Source organism: Cottoperca gobio, chromosome 14, assembly GCF_900634415.1.
Source record: "Cottoperca gobio chromosome 14, fCotGob3.1, whole genome shotgun sequence".
NCBI lineage: Eukaryota > Metazoa > Chordata > Actinopteri > Perciformes > Bovichtidae > Cottoperca > Cottoperca gobio.
Window position 1 is genome coordinate 2,263,428 of NC_041368.1, and position 22,157 is coordinate 2,285,584.

Here is a 22,157-nt window from a genome sequence, read left to right on the forward strand (position 1 = left end):
ATTGCAGTTTGCCCATGCCATACACTCAGTGTTGACTGCACTTGATCACCAGATAATGCAGGAAACTGTAAAAATGCAGCAGCTAACACACTCCTACTGTTAATCCCTGGCGTAATAAAGCAGTTATTTTATGTTTAGGTACTTGCAGGAAATCTAACATTTGTCATACAACTCATCCCCTCCTGAGATTGTTTCATTTCACCAACATAGCTACTGTAGTACTGTGAAATGCACACAGTACAATTCAATATGTGAATCAAAGTATTTATATAAAGGGAACATTTGTAGCTCCTTGTCCAAAACTGAGTTCCTTAATATTAAATCTGCTGAAGTTTTTCCCCTCCATGATACAGCTGCACAGCTTAAAGTGTGCCTACATTAAAATAAGTAATGTTAATCCAATTTGTATATGCTACAGCTAAAAAGCTTTGTTTTACGAAAATGTAGCATGTGTCACAGTTTACAGATATTTGCAACAGTATGCTGTATTATTTTAAACTGTAATATACAAGAGAGTCAGTGGCATCTTTTTTTGTCTGGAAGGTTTTGGACAGGATGTGGAAAGCTACCCATCGTCTCCAGCATGAACACAATACTGAAGTTTAAATGCACTTGAATGCAGAAATGTCATTGAGATGGATGCAACCCAGAGCTGCTCTGCTCGCAACACTCACTGATGTGTGCTGTCATAATGAAAATCGTTGAATAAAGCTGCTGCCAGCTTGATGGGTTACAATTAACAGAGTTAGGCTTATTATAGTTGATTCTGTGGATTGGTTCATGACATCCCAATATATAACTATCAAAGGACTTAAAGTATAGCTGTTAGTGGTGAAATGCAACTGTTGTCAATACTGTACTTCTCTAGCAGGCTCGAGTTGAGCTGCCTGACAATGACATTATCTCATTACAGTGACACGCCTGCTTAAACGGTACAGGTCTATTGGTGAAATACACAGAGAGCACACTCTTTTTTACTAAAACAAAGAATGTATACAACTCCTGCATTCAAGAACCAGCTGAACAACAGCATTTTACAGTCTGCAACACATATTCACATAATACTGGCAGCAGTTACTGCATCATAATTACATCTATTAAATATATATATATATGGATTACTGCATTAGTCGGTACATGTTCACCTGAGTCAAAGCTCATGTAGAAAAGTGTGTTAGTATAAAATACTTGTGTAGCTACAGTATGTTTTATTAATTAGAAGGCCATCAGTTATGTTTCCACTCCCCTCCTTCATCATACGTCACAGGAAGCTTTGCTTAAATCCACAAAACATTTTTTTGGGACATTTTGCTAAAACACTCATCAGCCAAAAGGCAGATGTCTACCTTGTATACCTGCGTTAAAACAGTACTTCATACGAATACTGTGTTTATTAAGATACTTTGATATATATACATTAAGGCTTTGCGTCCCAGAATAAGCAATGAGATGAAGATCAATCAGATAATTCATTTATTCTTCACTACACCTACATCTTACACATTTTGCTCAATAATGCACTGTGCCAGTATATGGCTAAAATCTCAGGTCATTAAATAGATACAACTAATTTCAACAAAGACCAGTCAAGTCCCAGCAAAGCAGCAGCAGCAGCAACAGGAGCAGCAGCAGCAGCAGCAGCAGCAGCAGCAGCAGCAGCAGCAGCAGCAGCAGCAGGAGCAGCAGCAGCAGCAGGAGCAGCAGCAGGAGCAGCAGCAGCAGCAGGAGCAGCAGCAGCAGCAGCAGCAGCAGCAGCAGCAGGAGCAGCAGCAGCAGCAGGACAGAGTACTTTGGGTCATGTTCAGTTTTGTTGCAACTGTTTTTATGCGTTCCTCCAGAAATTCCAAGATGAGAGATGAAAACTCACTCACACTGGATCTCCATGTATTTCCATCTCTACGTTTTCACAACTGTTCTGAACACAACCCTAAAAAAAGACATTTTCAGAAATAACAGAGGAAGTATTGGAAGAAGAAAAAGCAGAAAGCAAAGCATGCTGGGATGACTCACACATGGCCATACCAGACTGAGAATGTCTGCTGGAAGCCTCCGTCATAGCCAACCTCCCAGGACACATTGGTCCAGGTTGAGGACGCCACCATGTGGATGCTGGTGGGGGCGTGGGGGCTTGTGCCTGCAGAGAGGGAAAGCAATGAGAAAGGTGTCGCTAAAAGGGCACATTAGTCACAAGTAGCCTCGCTGTGATCCAGTATATTTATTTTACTTGTCAAATAAATATACTAAGAGCTGAACCCAGCGTAACTTTAAATCTTAAAAAAGGGTCAAGAGTCCAAAATGTGTTTTTGTAGTTGTTATCTATCAAAGTTAAGTTAAGTTACATACGTTATGTAAGTAAAAGTGCAAAAAAATAACTTTTTCATCCAAAATTCTCAATATGCATTTCTGCTCATTTCCAGTTCCATTGTTTAGGTATAGTACTGTAACCAGAGCATGACACCATCAGGAACAAGCTCAATACAGTCATTGTACTGCTCTTTGTGAAATCCAAAATATCAAACTATTACTTTAAAAATGAAAACTTCTCTTTAGTCACAAAATATCAATCCAACATGGCTGCCGAGGTGTGCTCAGTTTTGTCTTGTCTTGTTCACAGTACATTGAGCTCTTTCACCAGAGAAGACCTCATAAACCTCATAAACTGGACGCTACCTTCAGCTACTGGTGAGGAAAAACTGAGACTTTTCTTCATCTTCCGTTTTGTGGTTCAGAGAGAAGTGGCTTTGTGTCATACCGGCAGCTGGCAGGCTTCCAACGTTTCCTAGCGGATCGGATAATGGAACTCTCTGGCTAATTGAAAGGTGGAGGAATCTGTTTTTAGACCAAGTTATATTATTTTACAATCACCACTCACAACTTTTTTTCTGGAGTGCGTCTCCGAACCAAAATTAGTTGTTTCGATCATAAAGTAAAATACTATTCCAGACACCTGTGACTAAATGTGTTGTGCCTTTGTAGACACACTGATCTGTAAGTTGTAATGCACATGTGTAAATTATAAACTGAGGCATAATATTGTTGAAATTGCACCTTCTTTTCTTAAGAAATTTCTGGTTGTTCTTAATGTTTTGTAAAAACGATAGTTCATTAAATTTGAAAATTTTCAGAATATACTTATATTTTTTTGCACTAAAACGAAGGGAATCTTTTGGAGTTGTCGTTATTTATAGGTTATTATGCTGGGATTTTACTGGTCCGGCCTACTTGAGATCAAATGTTGCTGTGTGTGGCCCCTGAACTACAATGAGTTTGACACCCCTGGTTTAGAGAATAAACTTTGACCTTGTTCCATTATGTTCTCTGTCACCCTACATCCTTTCAGAGCGCTCTTAATTGGATCCTTCTGAAGTGGTAGAGTCAAGGAGTTGTCGTGGGACAAGGTGAGAGTATAGAGACTTGACTCTACACTGTCTGCCAGTGGCATGCGGTTTGGTAAATCACATTTTTTACCTTATAATATTTAATATAATAAACTTGTATTTGTGTTATTACTGTCTATTCTTATGATTTCTATATTACATTTGTGTACTACTTCAATAGTTTAAACATTAGGATGAGAAATGTAGCGGTTAAATATGAAAATAATCGTGGGGAAAAGCAGGGCTTGTAAAGCACACCTCCGGCAGGCAGGCAGGGGAACCATGCCCTCCAGTCGAACACACGGACCCACAATTAATACTAATTCATTGTTAATGCAAGTTTATAAAACATGTTGTGCAGGTGCAATTTAGACCTGTATTCTGCAACATTAACGTCAAAAAGCCAGAGATGAATGGCAGAAATACTATTTGTTATGTCGGAAAATCGGAATTCCTCATTGGAAATGTGCGAAGATAGATTTGAACGTCAGAGCTCATCCATTGTAGCTAACGTAAACACAAATGTCATCAAAGCTCGCAACCTTTTTAAACACTTGTACAAAACAAAAGTGTGGCTATGAGGCTGTGCTTACGTTAGCAGGCAGCAACTGTACTGCTTTCCCTGCCTACTTTGGCTATTATCTAAAAGTAGCCTAGATCTACAGATTGGCGAGTCTGAGTAAAAAATGTTTCATATTGAATTGACCTGCGTGTCCTAATGGTTGCTGACTGAACGCAAGACGGAAACAGAACCGAACCCCCAGTAATTTTGGGATGAAAGAAACATCAGACTGAACTATAATGTAACAAAACTATGAAATATATTCTACTGATATATATTTCAATAAAAATATTTTTCATTTATGTAGTAAGTGATAGACTACAATTTACCAATGATCCCTAAACGTCTCATATGCAATGTTGGAATCTCACATCATGTTGAGCCATGGGAGTCAATTACCCAGGATCCTTCATTGGTGTCAAAACCCTTCATCACTTCCTGCAACCTGATATCACCTAGATGTGAAAACTCAGCTGATGAAAAGATGAGTTAGCAATGTGTTCAGTCTCTTTCTCCACCTCCCTTTTTGTGTGTTGATTTATTTTTTATTCATTGAGTGTATCTGTTGTAATGATGGGTGGCTTTGCCAGTTACATTACAGGTCATTTAGTCTGCTCTTATCGAGAGTGACTTACAGTGAACTAACTCCATGCTCTCTTCCTTCTCTTCCTCTCTCCTCCCCTCCCTCTCTTCTTCTCCCTCTCTATCTGTATGCATTTATGTAAATGTATGTTACTAACTCACCATCCGGGGTATCATCCCCGGAGTGTCTGTCTCTCATGTGGCAGGTTGCCACTGATAAAGTTTACGTCAGGATCATGAATCGTGACAGCGCCTGCTGCCCTGGTCCTGCTGGACACCGGGAAGCCTTATTGACGTTTTCCTGGATTCATCCATACTTTCTATTTCTTTTTTTTCCAACACAACATAATTTCTGTCAAATGTTGTATTTGTACTATGTTGTTTATCCTGTACACACGACATCTATTGCACGTCTGTCCGTCCTGGGAGAGTGATCCCTCCTCAGTTGCTCTCCCTGAGGTTTCTTCCATTTTTTCCCCTTTAATTTTGGGGTTTCTTTTAGGAAGTTCTTCCTTGTGCGGTGTGAGGGTCTAAGGACAGAGGATGTCGTAACCTGTACAGTCTGTAAAGCACACTGAGACAAATGTATAATTTGTGATATTGGGCTATACAAATAAATTTGATTTGATTTGATTTGACTAACTACAAGGACAGTCTCCCTGGAGCAGCTCAGGGGTAAGTACCTTGCTCAGTGGTACAATGGTATTGAACTCACAACCATCTGGTTTGGAAGGCTTACCACCAGACCACTAGGCTATTACCACCCAGTTGATGACAGAGTTGCATGCATGCCAATCATCTTCTTCATCTGGCGCCATTATCATACATGTTACAGTCTTACATCATTTGTGAGTTGTCCTTTAAAGCATGGCGACACACACAGAGTAATTCAACATGTATGCCCCTTTGTCGAATCCTACAGGTATTTACGCAAACAGAGCACGTACAGACGGTCACAGGACCACGCACACACTGTTTTTGGCGTCCCCCTGACAGGCGCATGGACGCACACACACACACACACACACACACATACACACACACACACACACACACACACACACACACCCTCTCTCTTTCATACACGCTCACATATATACATATACATATATTGTGTGTTTTTTATTTATTATCTTATTAATAAATGTTTTTTGTATTGCCAACCTCTACTATCAAAGAATCCTTTAACCTTTACTAGCTATGAATATGGTAATTTTGTTTATAGTTATTCATTTAATTATTAATCAAAATTCCTAATTCATAGTGTATTATATTTTTTGAGATTAACTGTTTCGTTTTCCTTTCAAAGGTGGTGGCCCCTAGAGGTGATTTAATATAAATGAAGGCAGACCAATTGATATAATTAATAGTAATATAATTTTTTTTGTTTTGCATTAATTCCTTCTAATAGCCATTTTAATAATTTTTGAGCTATTGCACCTACTTCAATGTAGTGGCAGTTATTATTAACCCCTATTTATTTTAATAACCACATTTGGTCATACCAGAACCCCAACAGCAGTTAGCAGTAAACAATTGTTATGTCCAACGACACCACATGGCAGGCTGTAACAACATAAGGCTACTGTTTCAAAACCAGAAAGCTCTCACATAAGAATGTAGCACTGGCAGAGCTAAATATTGTGTATATAACTAAAAAGCAAAGTTTTGCCTACAGACAACCGGATTTAATGGATAGATTACATTAGGCAGACTGTCATTTTCGGGCCCTCCTACACATTTTATTATTTTGTAAACAAACAAAATGACTTTGAACTGCAAAATGATTATCAGTGGCGGTGTCAGAGAATTGTGATGGGGGAGCTATGTCGCAACAAACAACACAAGCACAATTAAATTTGGGAATTTAGAATGAACAAATGAAAATACATACAAGAAGTTTATAACAACAAGCACAAATAAACAATCCAATCCAAATCATATTCACCTCAGAAAGTATCTGTGGATTTACAAAACACTGTAGCTGTGAGTCAACTGTAGCTCTGGCTAGCTCTGCTACCTGCCAGCTGTAGCTCATGACATGCCCTGCTGATTTTGACAGAATGTTTCATAAATCAAAAACATTTAGTGTCCTGCTAGTACTACGTAATTATGTGCTCTGATTAATGAATGAATTATTTCATTTTTAAACAATTTGTGAAGCTAACATTAGCTTAATTAGCGAGCTAGCTACATCTGATAACATCTGCAAGCAACAGTTTTCATTTAAGCTGGAGAACTGCTAGAAATGAGAAGCTGCTTTTGTCTCCACCTTTCTGAAGTCAAGGACGCAGTGTTTCAAAAATGACTGAAAATGTAAAAAAGAGAATGTCTGCCCATGTTATTATAAACTGCATGTGCCATGTGAACATGGAACAGGCAGGCATAGCAACAGTAACTAAGTGGGTGGGGCGTAGTGAACAGTCAATGACTGCACTACTGCAGAGATTCTGATGTAATATGTGTAATATAGCCTATGTAGGTTTCTTTATGTAAATGTGTTTGTGAAAGTTGGGTACCTATGACTTGGACGTGCGTGCTGGCAGTGATGCTCGTGGCAACGTTGGTGGCGACACACTCCCACTCCCCGTGGTCCTCCTTTGTGAGTGACTTGAACTGTAAGCTGCCTCGGGGAAGAACATTGTGCTTGCTTTTACTGGGCTTGCCTACCTGCAGTCCACCCCGCCAAGGAAAGAAAGAGTCAGCCAATTAAATAGAGATGGAGAGAGGTGCACAATAGGTTGATACATGCAATTCAAAATTCACAACTTTGAAAAAACATACATGCCAGCAGGGGGAATTAACCAGCTATTAAAATATATCAATCTACAATGTTACATCTAATATAAAAATATTGCTTTCAATATCCAACTTAAGTATCAAATAAAACATTTAATAAGTGGGAGACAAAAGCAATAACTAATCACACGGTAGTCAATGAGCAAAATAAAACATACCTCATAATCAAGATAACAATTGAGAGAATCTAATATGTTTCCTTGATGATTGCATATTTTGTAGACATCATTAAAATGTGATTAAAATGCTAAAATGACATAGAGTAGTGTGATTAATTAAAATCAGAGCACCCACTATAGGCACAGGTTTCAAAAATTAACACTTCTCAGTGGAAAACACACAAAGTCGTGATTTAGAAAATAGCCTTACACAGAAAATTGGGCAACCAAATGATAAACATAAGTAGGAGGGATGTAAAGTGAAGGAGGATGCTAACCTTCCTCCATGTGATGTTAGGAAAGGGGTCTCCCTCCGCCTCACAGGGTATGACCAGTTCTCTCCCAGCTTCCTGCCTGTACTCCCCTCCAGGAACCACTGAGAATTTGGGAGGCTCCTGGCCAGGGGGAAGCAGCCAGAACAGTTAAATTCAAACTGATGACTTGCTTTGGTGAACTTGTAATGCCTCCTGGATGCATCAGCTGTTTTGCTATTTTGGGATAATGTAAATGCAGTGACTATGGGCATACCTTTAGCACCAGGGGAGCAGGAGGGGACCATCCCATGGAACCCAGGGCATTGTAAGGCATGCAGGTATAGGTGCCGAGAGAGTCCTCCGTCACCTCTGCCACACGGATGCTCCCATCGTCTATTTGGCTCCAACCAGGGAACTGTGGATGGAGAAGTCATGGACTGTGTGTAAGGAAGATATTTAACTTATTATTGTGCACCACCTGCATACTGGTAATGTTAAAATAATGAAAATGCCTTCTTGTCTTGACTGGATTATGGTATTACTGTGTGTGTCATTAAATATTAGATGTGTATATATATAGAGTATATATCTGTTTCCACGGTGAGGTAAGATGCCTGTGCATTACCATATTTAACTATAGCCAGTACTAAAGGCGTTTTTGCTCACAGCTTCAGTATTTTTTTAAATCCACACTTTCTGTGGTGACTTCACATCGTCTCGAACACTTTTGTACGAATTTGATTTGTTTATTTCAATGTGACGGAATTAATAGTAAATAGACATTTAGTAACGTGCGATTCAATTATTTAGCATGTATAGCCCGGGCCGGGATCCCTGAATCATGTGTTTCTGTAGTAGTATTGTTTGTTATTATTTGTTGGGTCAAAATCATAAGCACCCACTACAAACATTCCACCCGTAGCTCCTGTTACATTGTTTGCGGTCAGTCAGTGCAGGTAACATAATAACGCTGTCTTCCGCTTAAAACAAGTATGATAGTCAAGTATTAGCCTTCCCTGTCCTCAGACTCCCCCGCTGCAATGCAATGATAATGTTCCTATCCCAGCCTAACTCACGTTCACTGAATCTTTTCACTCAAATAAGAGACAGAGGAGCACACTGAAAAGGAGAAGTGAAAATTAGAATCACAGGAAGCTTCAACCGAAGAAATGACACACTCATTTCCAGTCTGAGGCGGGGTAAAGTGAGAGGAAACAAAGCTCTCACCTTATCTATCCGAAGAGGGAGGCCATCTTTCTTCCACTTAACCAGAGTTACAGGGGGGTTGGCATCTATAGGACAGCGGATGAAGCCAGGCAGACCAATGGCCACATAGATGACAGACGGCATATTTACCACACGGGCAGGATCTGGTGACAAATAAAAATAACGAGATATAAAACATCTATTTGAAGCTTTGGAAAGCTGGTGCCTGCTGATTGTAAAAGCTGTGTAGAGAAGATTGTGAAATCAAACAGTTTATGGGAAATGGGGCTCATCATCAAATGATAAATGAGTTTATGTGGAGCATAGCTTGTCTCAGTGCAACATGTGTGCATAATTAGAGAGTGTGTGTTGTTCAACACTGAAAACCCCTGCACATCAGTTTTATTCCTGAACTGAAATGAATTGAGGAGACACATTAGAGTAAATCAAAAAAAGATTTTGCTCTCATGCATGTGTTCTACACTTACTTCCATCACAATTAAAATAGTCCCCCTTCCCTCCACTTCCTTGGAAAACCAAAAACCGTGATCATATCAGAAAAGAGTGGTATAATAAGAAGACTATTTATGCTATGGGTCCATTCAAAGTAAGCTGATTTAGTTAATTAAGTTACATAAACTTTGAAAAATCTGCCGAAATAAATAACTAAAATAGCTTCAGGAGGAGGATATACTGCTGCTAGAAGAAATTGGCGATGCCTACCCAGAAGCATACTGCTACCTTGAGTGCGTCTTGTATTGTCGGCCACTGACAACAACACATCAACTTCCCTAAAATCAGACCCACACTTTTATTCATGCAGAAAAGGTTTATTCTAAATATGGTATTAATTCCGGCTAGATGGAATTAAATACATGAGTTTGTTAACTGTCCGTGTACATTACACCGCACTAGATACTAACTGCATTTTGCTGTCCCAGTACTTGTACTCTGAATCTGTTAGTCGCCTATATCGATGGTCAACTTTCTTTACAGCTGCCTGAAAGCACCAGGATCTGTTCCTGATCCATAAAATTAAGCTGGCCATTTCTTCATTCCCAGATTATCAGCAGTTTGCATGTACAACAGTCATATCTAATTTAACTAAACTTTAAAGATCATTACAGAAATAAAAAACAATAAAACATGCAAAAAACAAGACCCGATTTTATTAATGGCAATACGGTGATATTGTTATTGTATGGATCATTTGGATAACAATTGAATTTGTTCAAAGTTACTATTATTCTACTTAACAAGAGTTTATCATCTGTATTATTGTTGAGACATTTCAGTCTGGACCAACGTGGGAGAGCAACATTAAAAATGAGTAAATCTGAGAATTAGAACAACGTAATTAAGTAATAAAAGGATAAGGTGCAGAGGATACTGTAGAAAACTATAGCACTTCAACTTTAAGATTTGGAGGGATGAAACCCTCTTTTTAATGGTCACACATGCACAGCACACATAGTGAAATTTGTTCTCTGCTTTTAACCCATCCTAGTACCAGGAGTCAAGTACTAGGAGCAGTGGACAGCTAATGTACAGGGAGTGAGGGGGGATGTCCAGTGTCTTGCTCAAGGGCACCACGGCAGGGAAGGAGGTGAACTGGGACCTCTCCAAGTAGCAGTCACCAACCGTACGGCTCACAGTCCAAGCCCCTACTGACTGAGCCACTGCCAGACTTAAATGTTATGATCAAACTTTATTAATCTCCTGTAAGATTCTGACCCAGTGGATCGTAATGTAGCACCCAGGGACCACAAATGTTTCATTTCACTATCATATCATCCAATAAAAAATATTCCAATATCAGAATCAGTGTTTTTTCAGGTAAAATATTTACGGTGTAGCCTAATACTATTTAATCATATGTCATATGTATATGAACTTTTTTAGACCAAATTCAATATTGTCACATTCAGTTATTGAACGTTTATCACACCTGACCTGCCTTACTATATTTGCTGCACATTAGTGGCTATCCTTTCACATGTTCCCCTCTGTATTTTCAGTATTAAATAATTGGGATTTGATAAGGTCGAGTCATATCCTTTAGACGAGGAACAAGGCAGTCCGTCTGAGGAAAGGGGGAAAGAGGAGAAGCTGAAACTTCTTCTTAAATCCTGAATTCTGAAGAGGGGGAAGAACAGCGTGGTTTCTAATGAGGTCAGGGAGGAGAGCTTCAAAGTAGGCACCGGGTAATAGGGAGGAGGAATGGTGTGAGTGAGAGGAGGAGGAGGAGGGGGGAGGAGAAGAGGAGTGAGCGCTATCAGCGAGGAGGAACGAGAGAGGAAGGACGAGCAAGGCTGAGCACGAGCGTGGGAAAGAGGACAGGTGAGAGAGAGAGAGGGATGACGTAAGGTTGAGAGGAGCTGGTGGAGGAGAGAGGAGGATGAGGAAGTGAACACAATAAAAGCAGGAGATGAGGGAGGTGAGGGAGCAAAGAAGTGCGTGACATGATGAGATAGAGGGATGGAAACACAGAGCGATCGATTGACCGCACTGTTGCCAGAACAACTTTGCACTACATCTGCTGTCCTCACCGCCGGCCGGGCAGCGCTCTGCCACAAAGAGCCCAGAGGAGCAGCGCCACCAGCACCACAGACAAGAATATCAGCCAAGTTTCTAAATATAGCCCTCAGTCAGCGGTATCGCTCACGGCACGCTGGTTCCCACTGCAAGATGCTTTAGGGAAGTTATTCACTGGCAAGCATTTAAGGGAGAAAGACAGAGGGAGGACAGAGAGAAAAGGAGACTGCGGAGAGAGATTTAAACAGAATGAAGGGTAAGAGAGAAAAAGGGCAATCAACACATGCAGAAGAGCGAATGTTAGAGATTGAGAGAAAGGGATAAAGAGGGGGAGAGGGGAGAGGGAACAAAAGAAAAAGATGAGAATAAGAGAGACCAATAGGACAGAAAGACAGAGAGAGCACTCTGCAGTCTGACAGAGAAAGGTCCCTGGTCTTATGGCAATGATGTAATCCCCCCCCCTCATGACTGGTGTTGCCTCCCTCTGTTCGTCACACACTCTCACACACCACAATCTAATGTACAGCCATCAAAGCAGGCAGGAGAGTGAAGGCATGCAAAATGTGTGTTGCCTTGACTACTGCCAGTGTCCGCTCACCGGTCGACGAGGCTTAAATCTCAGAGCTCGTCCTGCCTCTGGCCGTCTGCTCCGAATAAGAGCAGATGCTTTACCAAAGTGACGAATTCACGAGGCGTCATCTTTGTAAAGCTCCGAGTGACTCAGTGTTTTGTGGGAGAAGATAAGGAGGCGGCAACCCATGATGAAGACAGAGGGAGGGAGAGATAGAGATGTGTTGGTGTGCACACACACATATATATATATATATATATATATATATACATATATATATATATAGAGTATATATATATATATATATATATATATATATATATAGAATATATACATATATATATATAGAGTATATATATATATATAGAGTATATATAGAGTATATATATATATATATATATATATATATATATATATATATATATATATATATATATATATATATATATATATATATATATGTATGAGAGAGTAGCTCTACAGTGTCAAATGTGACACTCCTACTACTGACCAGGATCATTTCTTTATGAGGCATTGGGAACCATTACACTCGCAGTACATTGATAATCAAGAGAAGCGTTTCTGTAGCGTTGGTGATGTCTATTAACACATTGCACAACTCCCCAGTTGCCTTCATCAGGGTGTTGCTGGAGTCTTCTTACAACACATTGATCTATCATGTGATCAATATATCACTATAGAAACCTGTATACACAACTTTAAAGTTTATATATATTATATGAAATTTATATCACAACTTCATATCACAACAACTTTTCACAATTACCATTACTATTACACAGTTTCTTATCCCATCAATGGCTAAAAAGGTTAAATACATATGAGTCGATAAAAGTCAAATTTATTCTAAATTATTTTAACCTAATTATTCAAATCAATCAATCACATGTTATCTTTTTATAACCTAATATCACTTAATACCTAATATCCATCCATCCATCCATCGTCTACCGCTTATCCGGGATCGGGTCGCGGGGGCAGCAGCTCCAGTAAGGAACCCCAATCTTCCCTTCTCCGGGCCACATCCTCCAGCTCCGACTGGGGGATCCTGAGGCGTTCCCAGGCCAGTGAGGAGATATAATCTCTCCACCGAGTCCTGGGTCTTCCCCGGGGTCTCCTCCCAGCTGGACGTGCCTGGAACACCTCCCTAGGGAGGCGCCCAGGTGGCATCCTTACTAGATGCCCGAACCACCTCAACTGGCTCCTTTCAACATAAAGGAGTAGCGGCTCTACTCCGAGTCTCTCACGGATGGCTGAGCTTCTCACCCTATCTCTAAGGGAGACGCCAGCCACCTGTCTGAGAAAACCCATTTCGGCCGCTTGTGCCCGTGATCTCGTTCTTTCGGTCATGACCCAGCCTTCATGACCATAAGTGAGGGTAGGAACGAAGATCGACCGGAAGATCGAGAGCTTTGCTTTCTGGCTCAGCTCTCTTTTCGTCACAATGGTGCGGTAAAGTGACTGTAATACCGCCCCCGCTGCTCTGATTCTCTGGCCAATCTCTCGCTCCAATGTCCCCTCACTCGCGAACAAGACCCCGAGGTACTTGAACTCCTTCACTTGGGGTAATGGCTCATTCCCTACCCGGAGTAGGCAATCCACCGGTTTCCTGCTGAGAGCCATGGCCTGCTGATCCTCATCCCAACCGCTGCACACTCGGCTGCGAACCGATCCAGTGACTGTTGAAGGTCACAGACCGATGATGCCATAAGGACCACATCATCTGCAAAGAGCAGCGATGAGATCCTCAGGTCACCGAACTGCAACCCCTCTCCTCCACGACTACGCCTCGATATCCTATCCATGAAAATTACGAACAGGATTGGTGATAAAGCGCAGCCCTGTCGGAGGTCAACATTCACGGGAAACGAGTCCGACTTACTGCCGAGTATCCGGACACAACTCTCGCTTTGGGCGTACAGGGATTGGATGGCCCTCAAAAGTGACCCCCTCACCCCATACTCCCGCAGCACCTCCCACAGTATCACCCGGGGGACCCGGTCATACGCCTTCTCCAGATCCACAAAACACATGTAGACCGGATGGGCGTACTCCCAGGCCCCCTCCAGGATCCTTGCAAGAGTAAAGAGTTGGTCTGTTGTTCCACAACCAGGACGGAATCCGCATTGTTCCTCTTCAATCAGAGGTTCGACTACCGGCCGAACCCTCCTTTCCAGTACCTTGGAGTAGACTTTACCAGGGAGGCTGAGAAGTGTGATACCCCTGTAGTTGGCACACACTCTCTGGTCCCCCTTTTTAAATAGGGGAACCACCACCCCGGTCTGCCAACCCCTAGGCACTGTCCCAGACTTCCACGCAATGTTGACGAGGCGTGTCAACCAAGACAGCCCCTCAACACCCAAAGCCTTCAGCATTTCTGGACGGATCTCATCAACCCCTGCGGCTTTGCCACTGTGGAGTTGTTTGACTACCTCAGTGACTTCCTTCAGGGAAATTGACGATGATCCCCCATCAGCTTCCAGCTCTGCCTCAACCATAGAGGGCGTGTTAGTCGGATTCAGGAGTTCCTCAAAGTGCTCCTTCCAGCGGCCGATAACCTTCTCAGTTGAAGTCAGCAGGGTCCCACCCTTGCTGTACACAGCTTGGATGGTTCCTCGCTTCCCCCTCCTGAGGTGCCGGATGGTTTTCCAGAAGCACCTTGGTGCCGACCGAAAGTCCTTCTCCATAGCTTCTCCGAACTTCTCCCACACTGCTTTGCCTCTGACACGGCAGAATACCTAATATCAAGTTTTAGATTTGCCTCAGGGGGCTTTGCAATCTGAACAGCAAACGACCCCCTCTGCTCTTAGACCAGGGGTCGGGAACATATGGCTCGTGAGCCATATATGGCTCTTTTGATGACGCGATATGGCTCGCAGACAATTTTGAGCTAACATTTTTTAACATGATTAGCAAGTAATAAACAATTATACGGTGTCATTTTAAAGTACAACATTTAGCAGCGGATTTGTTTTTAGTTCTCCCCTCTCCTTTCCTCCGCTCTGTCTCTGACTGCACAGCGCACACACTTACACACGTGTGTGTGTGTGTGTGTGTGTGTGTGTGTGTGTGTGGTAGCCCTGCCCTTCGCGAAACAGCTGAGGAGAAACTGCGCAAAGCAAGCAGTAGACCGGGGGGGTCAAACTCATTCACAGAGAGGGCCAACATTAAAAAACTGGGACTACGTCGAGTGCCAAACACGGTCCACATGTATTGAACAGGGTACACATAAAGTGCAAAAAGATATGGAACATATTTAAGTCAACTGCAGACGGGTTGCTGAGCAGTTCAATTAAAATATCTGAGCAGCAAATGCGCTCAGTTGATCAGCAGAATGCTGTCGGGAACACAGAGGTGGAGATGTTTGTCAGTGTTTGAAAACACGTAGTGACCAAAGTTTCCTTCTGCATCCGAGTCTCCCACAGGCAGCTTGGCTTATAAAGCTCTCACTGCATCATACATGTCTGTGATCACACGGCCCTGAAGCTGCAGGTTTAACAGTGAGATGCTTCGTTATGTCGCACAAACAGTCCAGCTCACATCGCCCCAGAGATCTTTGCTTCCAAAAACTTTCATTTCATTCACACATTTAGATACTTCCTCAAATGTCTTTTCCCGTGGTTGTGCCATGCATTGATTTAATTACCAAAACCGGCGGGCCAGTTATGACAGACATGATATTTTCTCGCGGGCCGGATATAATAATAATAATAATAAATTGTATTTGTAAAGCGCCTTTCAAAGCTAAAAGCAATCTCAAGGCGCTAAAATGCAGGACAACAACAAAAACAACACCAACAACAACAGACATAAGAGGTTAAATAGGTCATAATTGCCTTGAGTTTGACACCCGTGCAGTAAACACTGAAATATGAGATAAATAACGTAAGCGTTTAGTTTATTTAATAAAAGAGCAACTGTTCAATGCAACACTGATACTGCTATTAGTACTCGGAGACGTGTTATTCTTAAAAAAATGCATGCATAAAGTTGCGTTCAAATTGATTAAATATATGGCTCTCAGGGAAATACATAAACAAATATTTGGCTTTTATGGCTCTCCCAGCCAAAAAGGTTCCCGACCCCTGTCTTAGACCCTCGCAGCAGAAACAACATAGAAAGTGAACAAGTATGAAAACGATCAGGCAGCTTCCAAGTGAGAAGGTAAACGCGTCACAGACACGAGCAGATTATCAGCTGGCCACTTTAAGACAAACTTTAGACTTGAAGTCATTTGAATTCAGATTACTTTTTCAAAAGATAGCATATTTAAACTACCTACATCACGAAACATTTACGGAGGCGATATCAATGTCCATCTACGTTCGAACGTTTTAGCTCTAGTTTTCCTCCACAAGAGAACGACACCCTTTGTTTTGCATGAGATTATTCCACTCTGGTTTGTTTTGTTTTACCTGTATGTGGGTGACTGATCCGAGTTGTGTTGTTACATTGTGAACAGTTTCATCAGGGATCGGTGTGAGTACAGTTTGTAAAGAGTATTCAGAACGTACCAACTTGTGCCTTACATATCTTCCTGTATTGAATATATTTCTTTGCTTTTCCAAATACATATTTTTTCTAAATTCATCTTTCTGAAATATGTGACACTGCATTTGAAGTTTTTAACACCTTTCAAAACTATGATTAATATAGTAATAAGCAAAATTGGTTCATCGTCCCCACTTGGTTTTTATGTTATGCTTATAACACTGCATTGTTTTCTCCACAGGAAGTTATTTAAATCACACAAATCTGTTGTAGTGCTGTGATCTTGAATAGTATCTGTAAGGATTGTTCAAGGCTCCCAGAGTGGCTATGCACCTTCTGTAGACATATATGTATTCCCTAATGCATAAGGGAAGGGATTTGTTAATCCATAAATAAAAACAACGCTGTTCGTTTTCTTCCGGGATACTCCTCATGGATCCCACTTGAAAGCTACTTCATCCAGAACATTTCTGTCTCTATTTTTTGAGCTGTTGATTTAAAGGCAATCAGACAGTCTCTATACCACTAATATTAAAAACCCTTAAAGGAAAACATACATTTTGCTGATCATCATCATCATAATCCTAAAAATGTTGAGCAAAGTATTATTTTATGTTCATGACATGTATTATCATATATATGAGGTGGTGATGGTCTAGTGGTCCAAATACAACACCAGAAGGTTGTGAGTTCAACACCAGGGCTGCCAACATTGTGAGCTGCTCCAGGGAGACTGTCCCTGTACTTAGTTCACTGTAAGTCTCTCTGGATAAGAGCATCTGATAAATGACCTGTAATGTAATTAGGATATACATTGTAGACACAGTACATGCATTTCCAGGAGTATACTAATATTGTTGTGTTTAATGATAGAACTGATGGGAATGTAACGTAATAACATTATTTGTGTGGTTGTAAATGGTCAGCACTTACCTGCTTTTACCTGGTACATTTTGTAGACTATATACTGTCTGTGTTTTCTGTTTCACTGTGTACGCTGTGCTATTGTGTTTTCATGACTGTTGACTTCATCATCTTATTTATGTTAATGCCTATTTAATGGGTGCTTATGGGCCTGATGAAGCACTATGCGCAGCGCTCATTAAAGATCCTCAATCTTTTTCTACTGTGTACATTCCAAAGTTGTGTGTTTGTTTACTTAAAGTTCCTGATAAAGTATGTTCTTAACCAGCTTCTTTCTGCTAGTTTCAAATGCAGATTTCTTTATTTCTATATTTCTCTCTTATTTCTGATGTTGGAAGTGGGCGGGACTCAGTTGGAAAAAGGTATTCTCACAATCGTCAAAGCACCAATCAGAATTGAACAACATTTTAATAAGAATTTGATGAAGGTTGGTGGGTTGTTTGTTCACTGTCAATCATATGATCAAACGACACCCACACAGTCTCCATGAAACCGAGAGACTGTTAGTGTTAATCTCTTAAAATAATACCTGAAGATGCATTTTTATTTTTGCTTATTTAGTTATTAATAATAATGTTTAAGATTCAATAACCAATGTTATGTTAATGTTTTAAGTATTGATGCTCTTGCATTAAACAGCATCTCTATCTCTACATGCTCTGCCATGTTTCCTTCCTCTAAACTACCAGCAGGATTAGCTGGGCCATGTATGTATTAATAGTGCAGAGTTGGGTGTCTGTGCCTCGACCCAAAGAAAGGAAAAGGAACCAGGACAGACTCTAAAGTTCAGCACGTACAGTAACTCAAAAGTCAAAGTGAAAAACAAAGCCGGATACTCACATTGCACTGTTAGGTAGGCAGAGGCAGTTGGTGGTCGGCCCAGGCTGTTGCTCGGAGCACAGGTATATTTCCCAGCATCCTCGGGTTTGACTTGGGCAATGATGAGGGAACCGTCAATTAGAATACTGACTCTGCGCTTTAGGTCACTGTGGAAATGAAGAGGATTGAAAAGTGAATGTGGAAATAAGTGTGTTTAATTTGACATTCTGTCATCTGGGAAAAAAAGGCAGAAATGTATCAAACATGTAAGTTTAGCTGTATTTCAAAATTAGACTAATAAGTGAAACACATTATAAGAGCTATCATCCACACAGAAGTCTTTCTTAGTACTGAATATAATTTCAACACATCTTTTCAGTCTTCACAAGTCATAGTCTTAGATTCATTCATAGATCAGTGCAGACTGACTAAGACATAATGACTTAAGGATAAATACATAATAGCAACATTGTTTGAGTCTGTTCTCTCTTACATGATTAGTCCTGCATTTTTTAAGCTCTATTTGTCCTTCTCCACCATGATAGTGAACTACACAGCTTTTTAAAGTCACTCATGTGAGGATATTCATGATTATCCCAATAATAGAAATCCACCGCCATGAACTTATTGAGTGTTCTCGTCTCAATATGCAATACAATCCTATATTGTCTCGTCCCAAGTAAGTACATTTAAATATAATATTTTAGCGGGCATGAAATTGCCATACCGGTAAAAAAGAGAAAAGCTCACCCTTTGTACGGCTATTTTGCGCCTATGCATGAGAGCCGGACTCATCCCTGTCTGCTCCATCGCCTTCCAAAGCAGTGCATTGAAGCAGGCGTTGATGTAACATGAAGCATTGTGGATGTGCATCATAAACCTAACTTAACTTCAAGCTTTGGTGGCTGTGGGGCACTTTATGGGTAAACAGAATGGACAAGGGCATTGTCTCTGTCTGGACAGCTTCCCAGCATCAACAGTGGAAATGTCATCGCTTGTGGCAACCGAGAGAGACGTGCCGTCGTACAAAATTAGTTGTACACTTTCTTTCCATTAGAGCGTTTGTTTACTTTAAGGTTACGGACATGGATCTTCAGTAGACGTCTGTCTGTCTAAAAGCTTAGCATCATTTCAGCTCAAGCTTTTGTTTAAAAAGACCTTCATGTCGTACAGAAACAAACACAGTCTATCTAAAACCCTTTTTTGGACATCAAGTTATTAAAGTCATATTTGTTTGTCTTTCAGATATAAGGGACTATTACTGCACTATTCAGACATGGCAGGACTGTTAGATAAAGAGCTACAGGCTCGTGCAATATTTGGCAACATCACTGCTAGAAATCCGCAAAGACTGAGTCGAAACGTTTCATGATATGAAGGGAAAAGATATTGTTCTGTTCTCTCACAAGCTGCATCACCCATGGATTTAAAACATTTAGTGAATCTTAAATGTACTCATCACTTGACATGAAATAACAAATAGCCCACTATGGAAAAGATTTGATTGGAAATTTAAACTGAGATATTTTCAAACTTAATTGTGTCAAAATATGAGAAGAGTAAAACCCACTTGTGCTGGAGGAATTGTACGCAGGCTGTGGATCACACACACGTTTTGCGATTGTCCAAAATTCAAGTCATACTAAAGGGGAAGACATACTACTACTTTTTGTGGGATAGACATTATAGCTCTTTTGAATATTGACATATCATTAGACCTATTGTATTATATTGTCAGGAGCAATCGGGAGTTACGGGAGAGAGAAAGGCCTACAAGCTACATATCCTTCTATTTGGTCGTGAAAAAAATGTTAAACCACATGAAAGTGTATTACATGGAAGACAGATGTGTTTTTAAAGCGATGGGCTCCTGTCATTGCTTATTTCAGACCGTCAACATGAGAAGACACTGCACGGATTTGACGATGAATTTGGCCAAGAAGTATAATGTCCAGTAATGTATTGTTATTTATTTACTGTATTTCTTCTGGAGACTACTACTGTACATAATGCCATGATTTATAATGTGGGCATTGTTTGTACATTGTCTGTTTGCTGAACTATGTAGCTCTTCTATTGTTGTTTGTCTGTTTTGTTTTTAATGACTTGATGCTTTGAAATAAAAGTGATTCTGTTTTCATGTGGACACGAGACGCACATGTCAAATGACCAGAGCATGTAACTTAAGGAGTGAATGTGTGAAAGGGATTCACTTTATGCTGTCTTGAGTGGACTCTTAAAGACATTCATGAATAACATTCAAAGAGATTGGAACCTTCAATGACTAGAAATATATTTAAAAATACAGGTGATGAAGTATTAATTACATTTATGAAGACAAGGATATTGTTTTTAACATTGAATATGTACAAATATACATATGTTGTTGTATTAATTGCATGCTAATTCAGCCAGATTTACATTCAAAAGATTCCTTAAAAGGAACATTTAGTCAACTAAACAACTGCGACATCAAAGGGCAGCTTTCTGACTGCACACTGTTTGCATGATCATCATTTGCAAAGGCATTTGTACCTGTTTTATTCAATTAAATTAAAGTTATATCATTCTTTTCTATTGAATATCCAACACAAAAACAAATGAATAGGCCTCTTGACAGTGGCTGGTGAACAGTAGGTGCAGACAGCTGAGGAGATATGAAACCGATTATAACTTTACTTCTTGAAGAAGACGTTGTCCTCCTCCCAGAACCAGGTGTAGGTCAGGTTGCGAGGGTAGGCCTCCGCCTGGCAGGTGAAGAAGGCGTCCTGCGAGATGTTCACTGTAATGTTCTCTGGTGGTGATACAATGAACGGAGGGCCTGGTGGAGAAACATTCACAGATTACACTTCATTAGATTAGAATCTTTGCATGATGCAACATTTTGTCAAAAAGGGATCAGAAGAAATCTCAAATAAATCAAATATAATATTTTGTTTAGCAAGAAATTAATTTTTAGGATGGAACCTGAAGAAATAAGGTTCTGTCCACTCTTCAAATGTTTATATTCAATATATATTCATTGGCTCAAATTCCAAATTCTCAGTGTATAGGCGCAACATGTTTACAGTTTGATCTTGAACCACAACTATGTGTAAACACAAGATACAGGAACATATACTGATCATTATTACTGTTCACAGCATGAAACTAACCTGTGTGAAGCTATATATTCTGCAAGCTATATGACTGTACTGTCCACATGGGGAACATGGCTCAGTGTGACATTCACAAGGACATCCCACAGACACCATGTGACCTCTCTCAGTGGGAACTTCCCACTCAACCACATCACACCCACTACTGACACAACACAGTAATTAGTCACTTACTGGGCAAGGGTCATGCGGACATGTACACATAATGTGAAGACACACAGGGATTAACACCAGTTCATGGCAGACCCCAGAGCTATATCAAAGACTCATTTTGCACTCAGTAAAGGATTATGAGAATTCATTGAGTGATCCTCGCTGTGCCAGATGGATCATCCTCCTTGCACGTATATATTTATACTATGATGTTTGAGTTGCAGTCATTTCCTAGCTGTGACCATAAATACGTCCATAAACATGCTGAGTTTGGTGTGGAATCTAAAAGCAGCCTATTTTACCTTCATCTAATTTCAGCTTCCTACCACATTATAGGTGGTTGGATTTATTTGAGAGCACCACTTTAGTGTGAGTGTATGTAGCAATACCACACAACATACGTTATACTACACATAAGTATACTGCTTAGCAAGACTGAGCTATTGTGTATGAAATATCTCATTTGATCGTGTCAGTTCTGCTTTCTAATGTGTGGATTTATTTATTCCTACAAAACTACACTTTAAAGTCCAATACAGAACTTTGA

General features: G+C 40.4%; 1 protein-coding gene across 1 annotated transcript in view; it reads right to left on the minus strand.

Moving 5' to 3' along the window:
* Window positions 1-22,157, minus strand: part of LOC115018901 (protein turtle homolog B-like) — a 121,496-nt gene that overhangs the window by 42,683 nt on the left and 56,656 nt on the right. Inside the window, exons 6-12 of the mRNA XM_029448157.1 lie at window positions 20,979-21,120; window positions 18,321-18,466; window positions 8,960-9,102; window positions 8,007-8,147; window positions 7,757-7,873; window positions 7,041-7,191; window positions 2,023-2,134 (exon numbers count right to left, since the gene is read on the minus strand). Of these exons, the coding sequence (XP_029304017.1) occupies window positions 2,023-2,134; window positions 7,041-7,191; window positions 7,757-7,873; window positions 8,007-8,147; window positions 8,960-9,102; window positions 18,321-18,466; window positions 20,979-21,120 (952 nt within the window). The remainder of the gene's footprint in view (window positions 1-2,022; window positions 2,135-7,040; window positions 7,192-7,756; window positions 7,874-8,006; window positions 8,148-8,959; window positions 9,103-18,320; window positions 18,467-20,978; window positions 21,121-22,157) is intronic.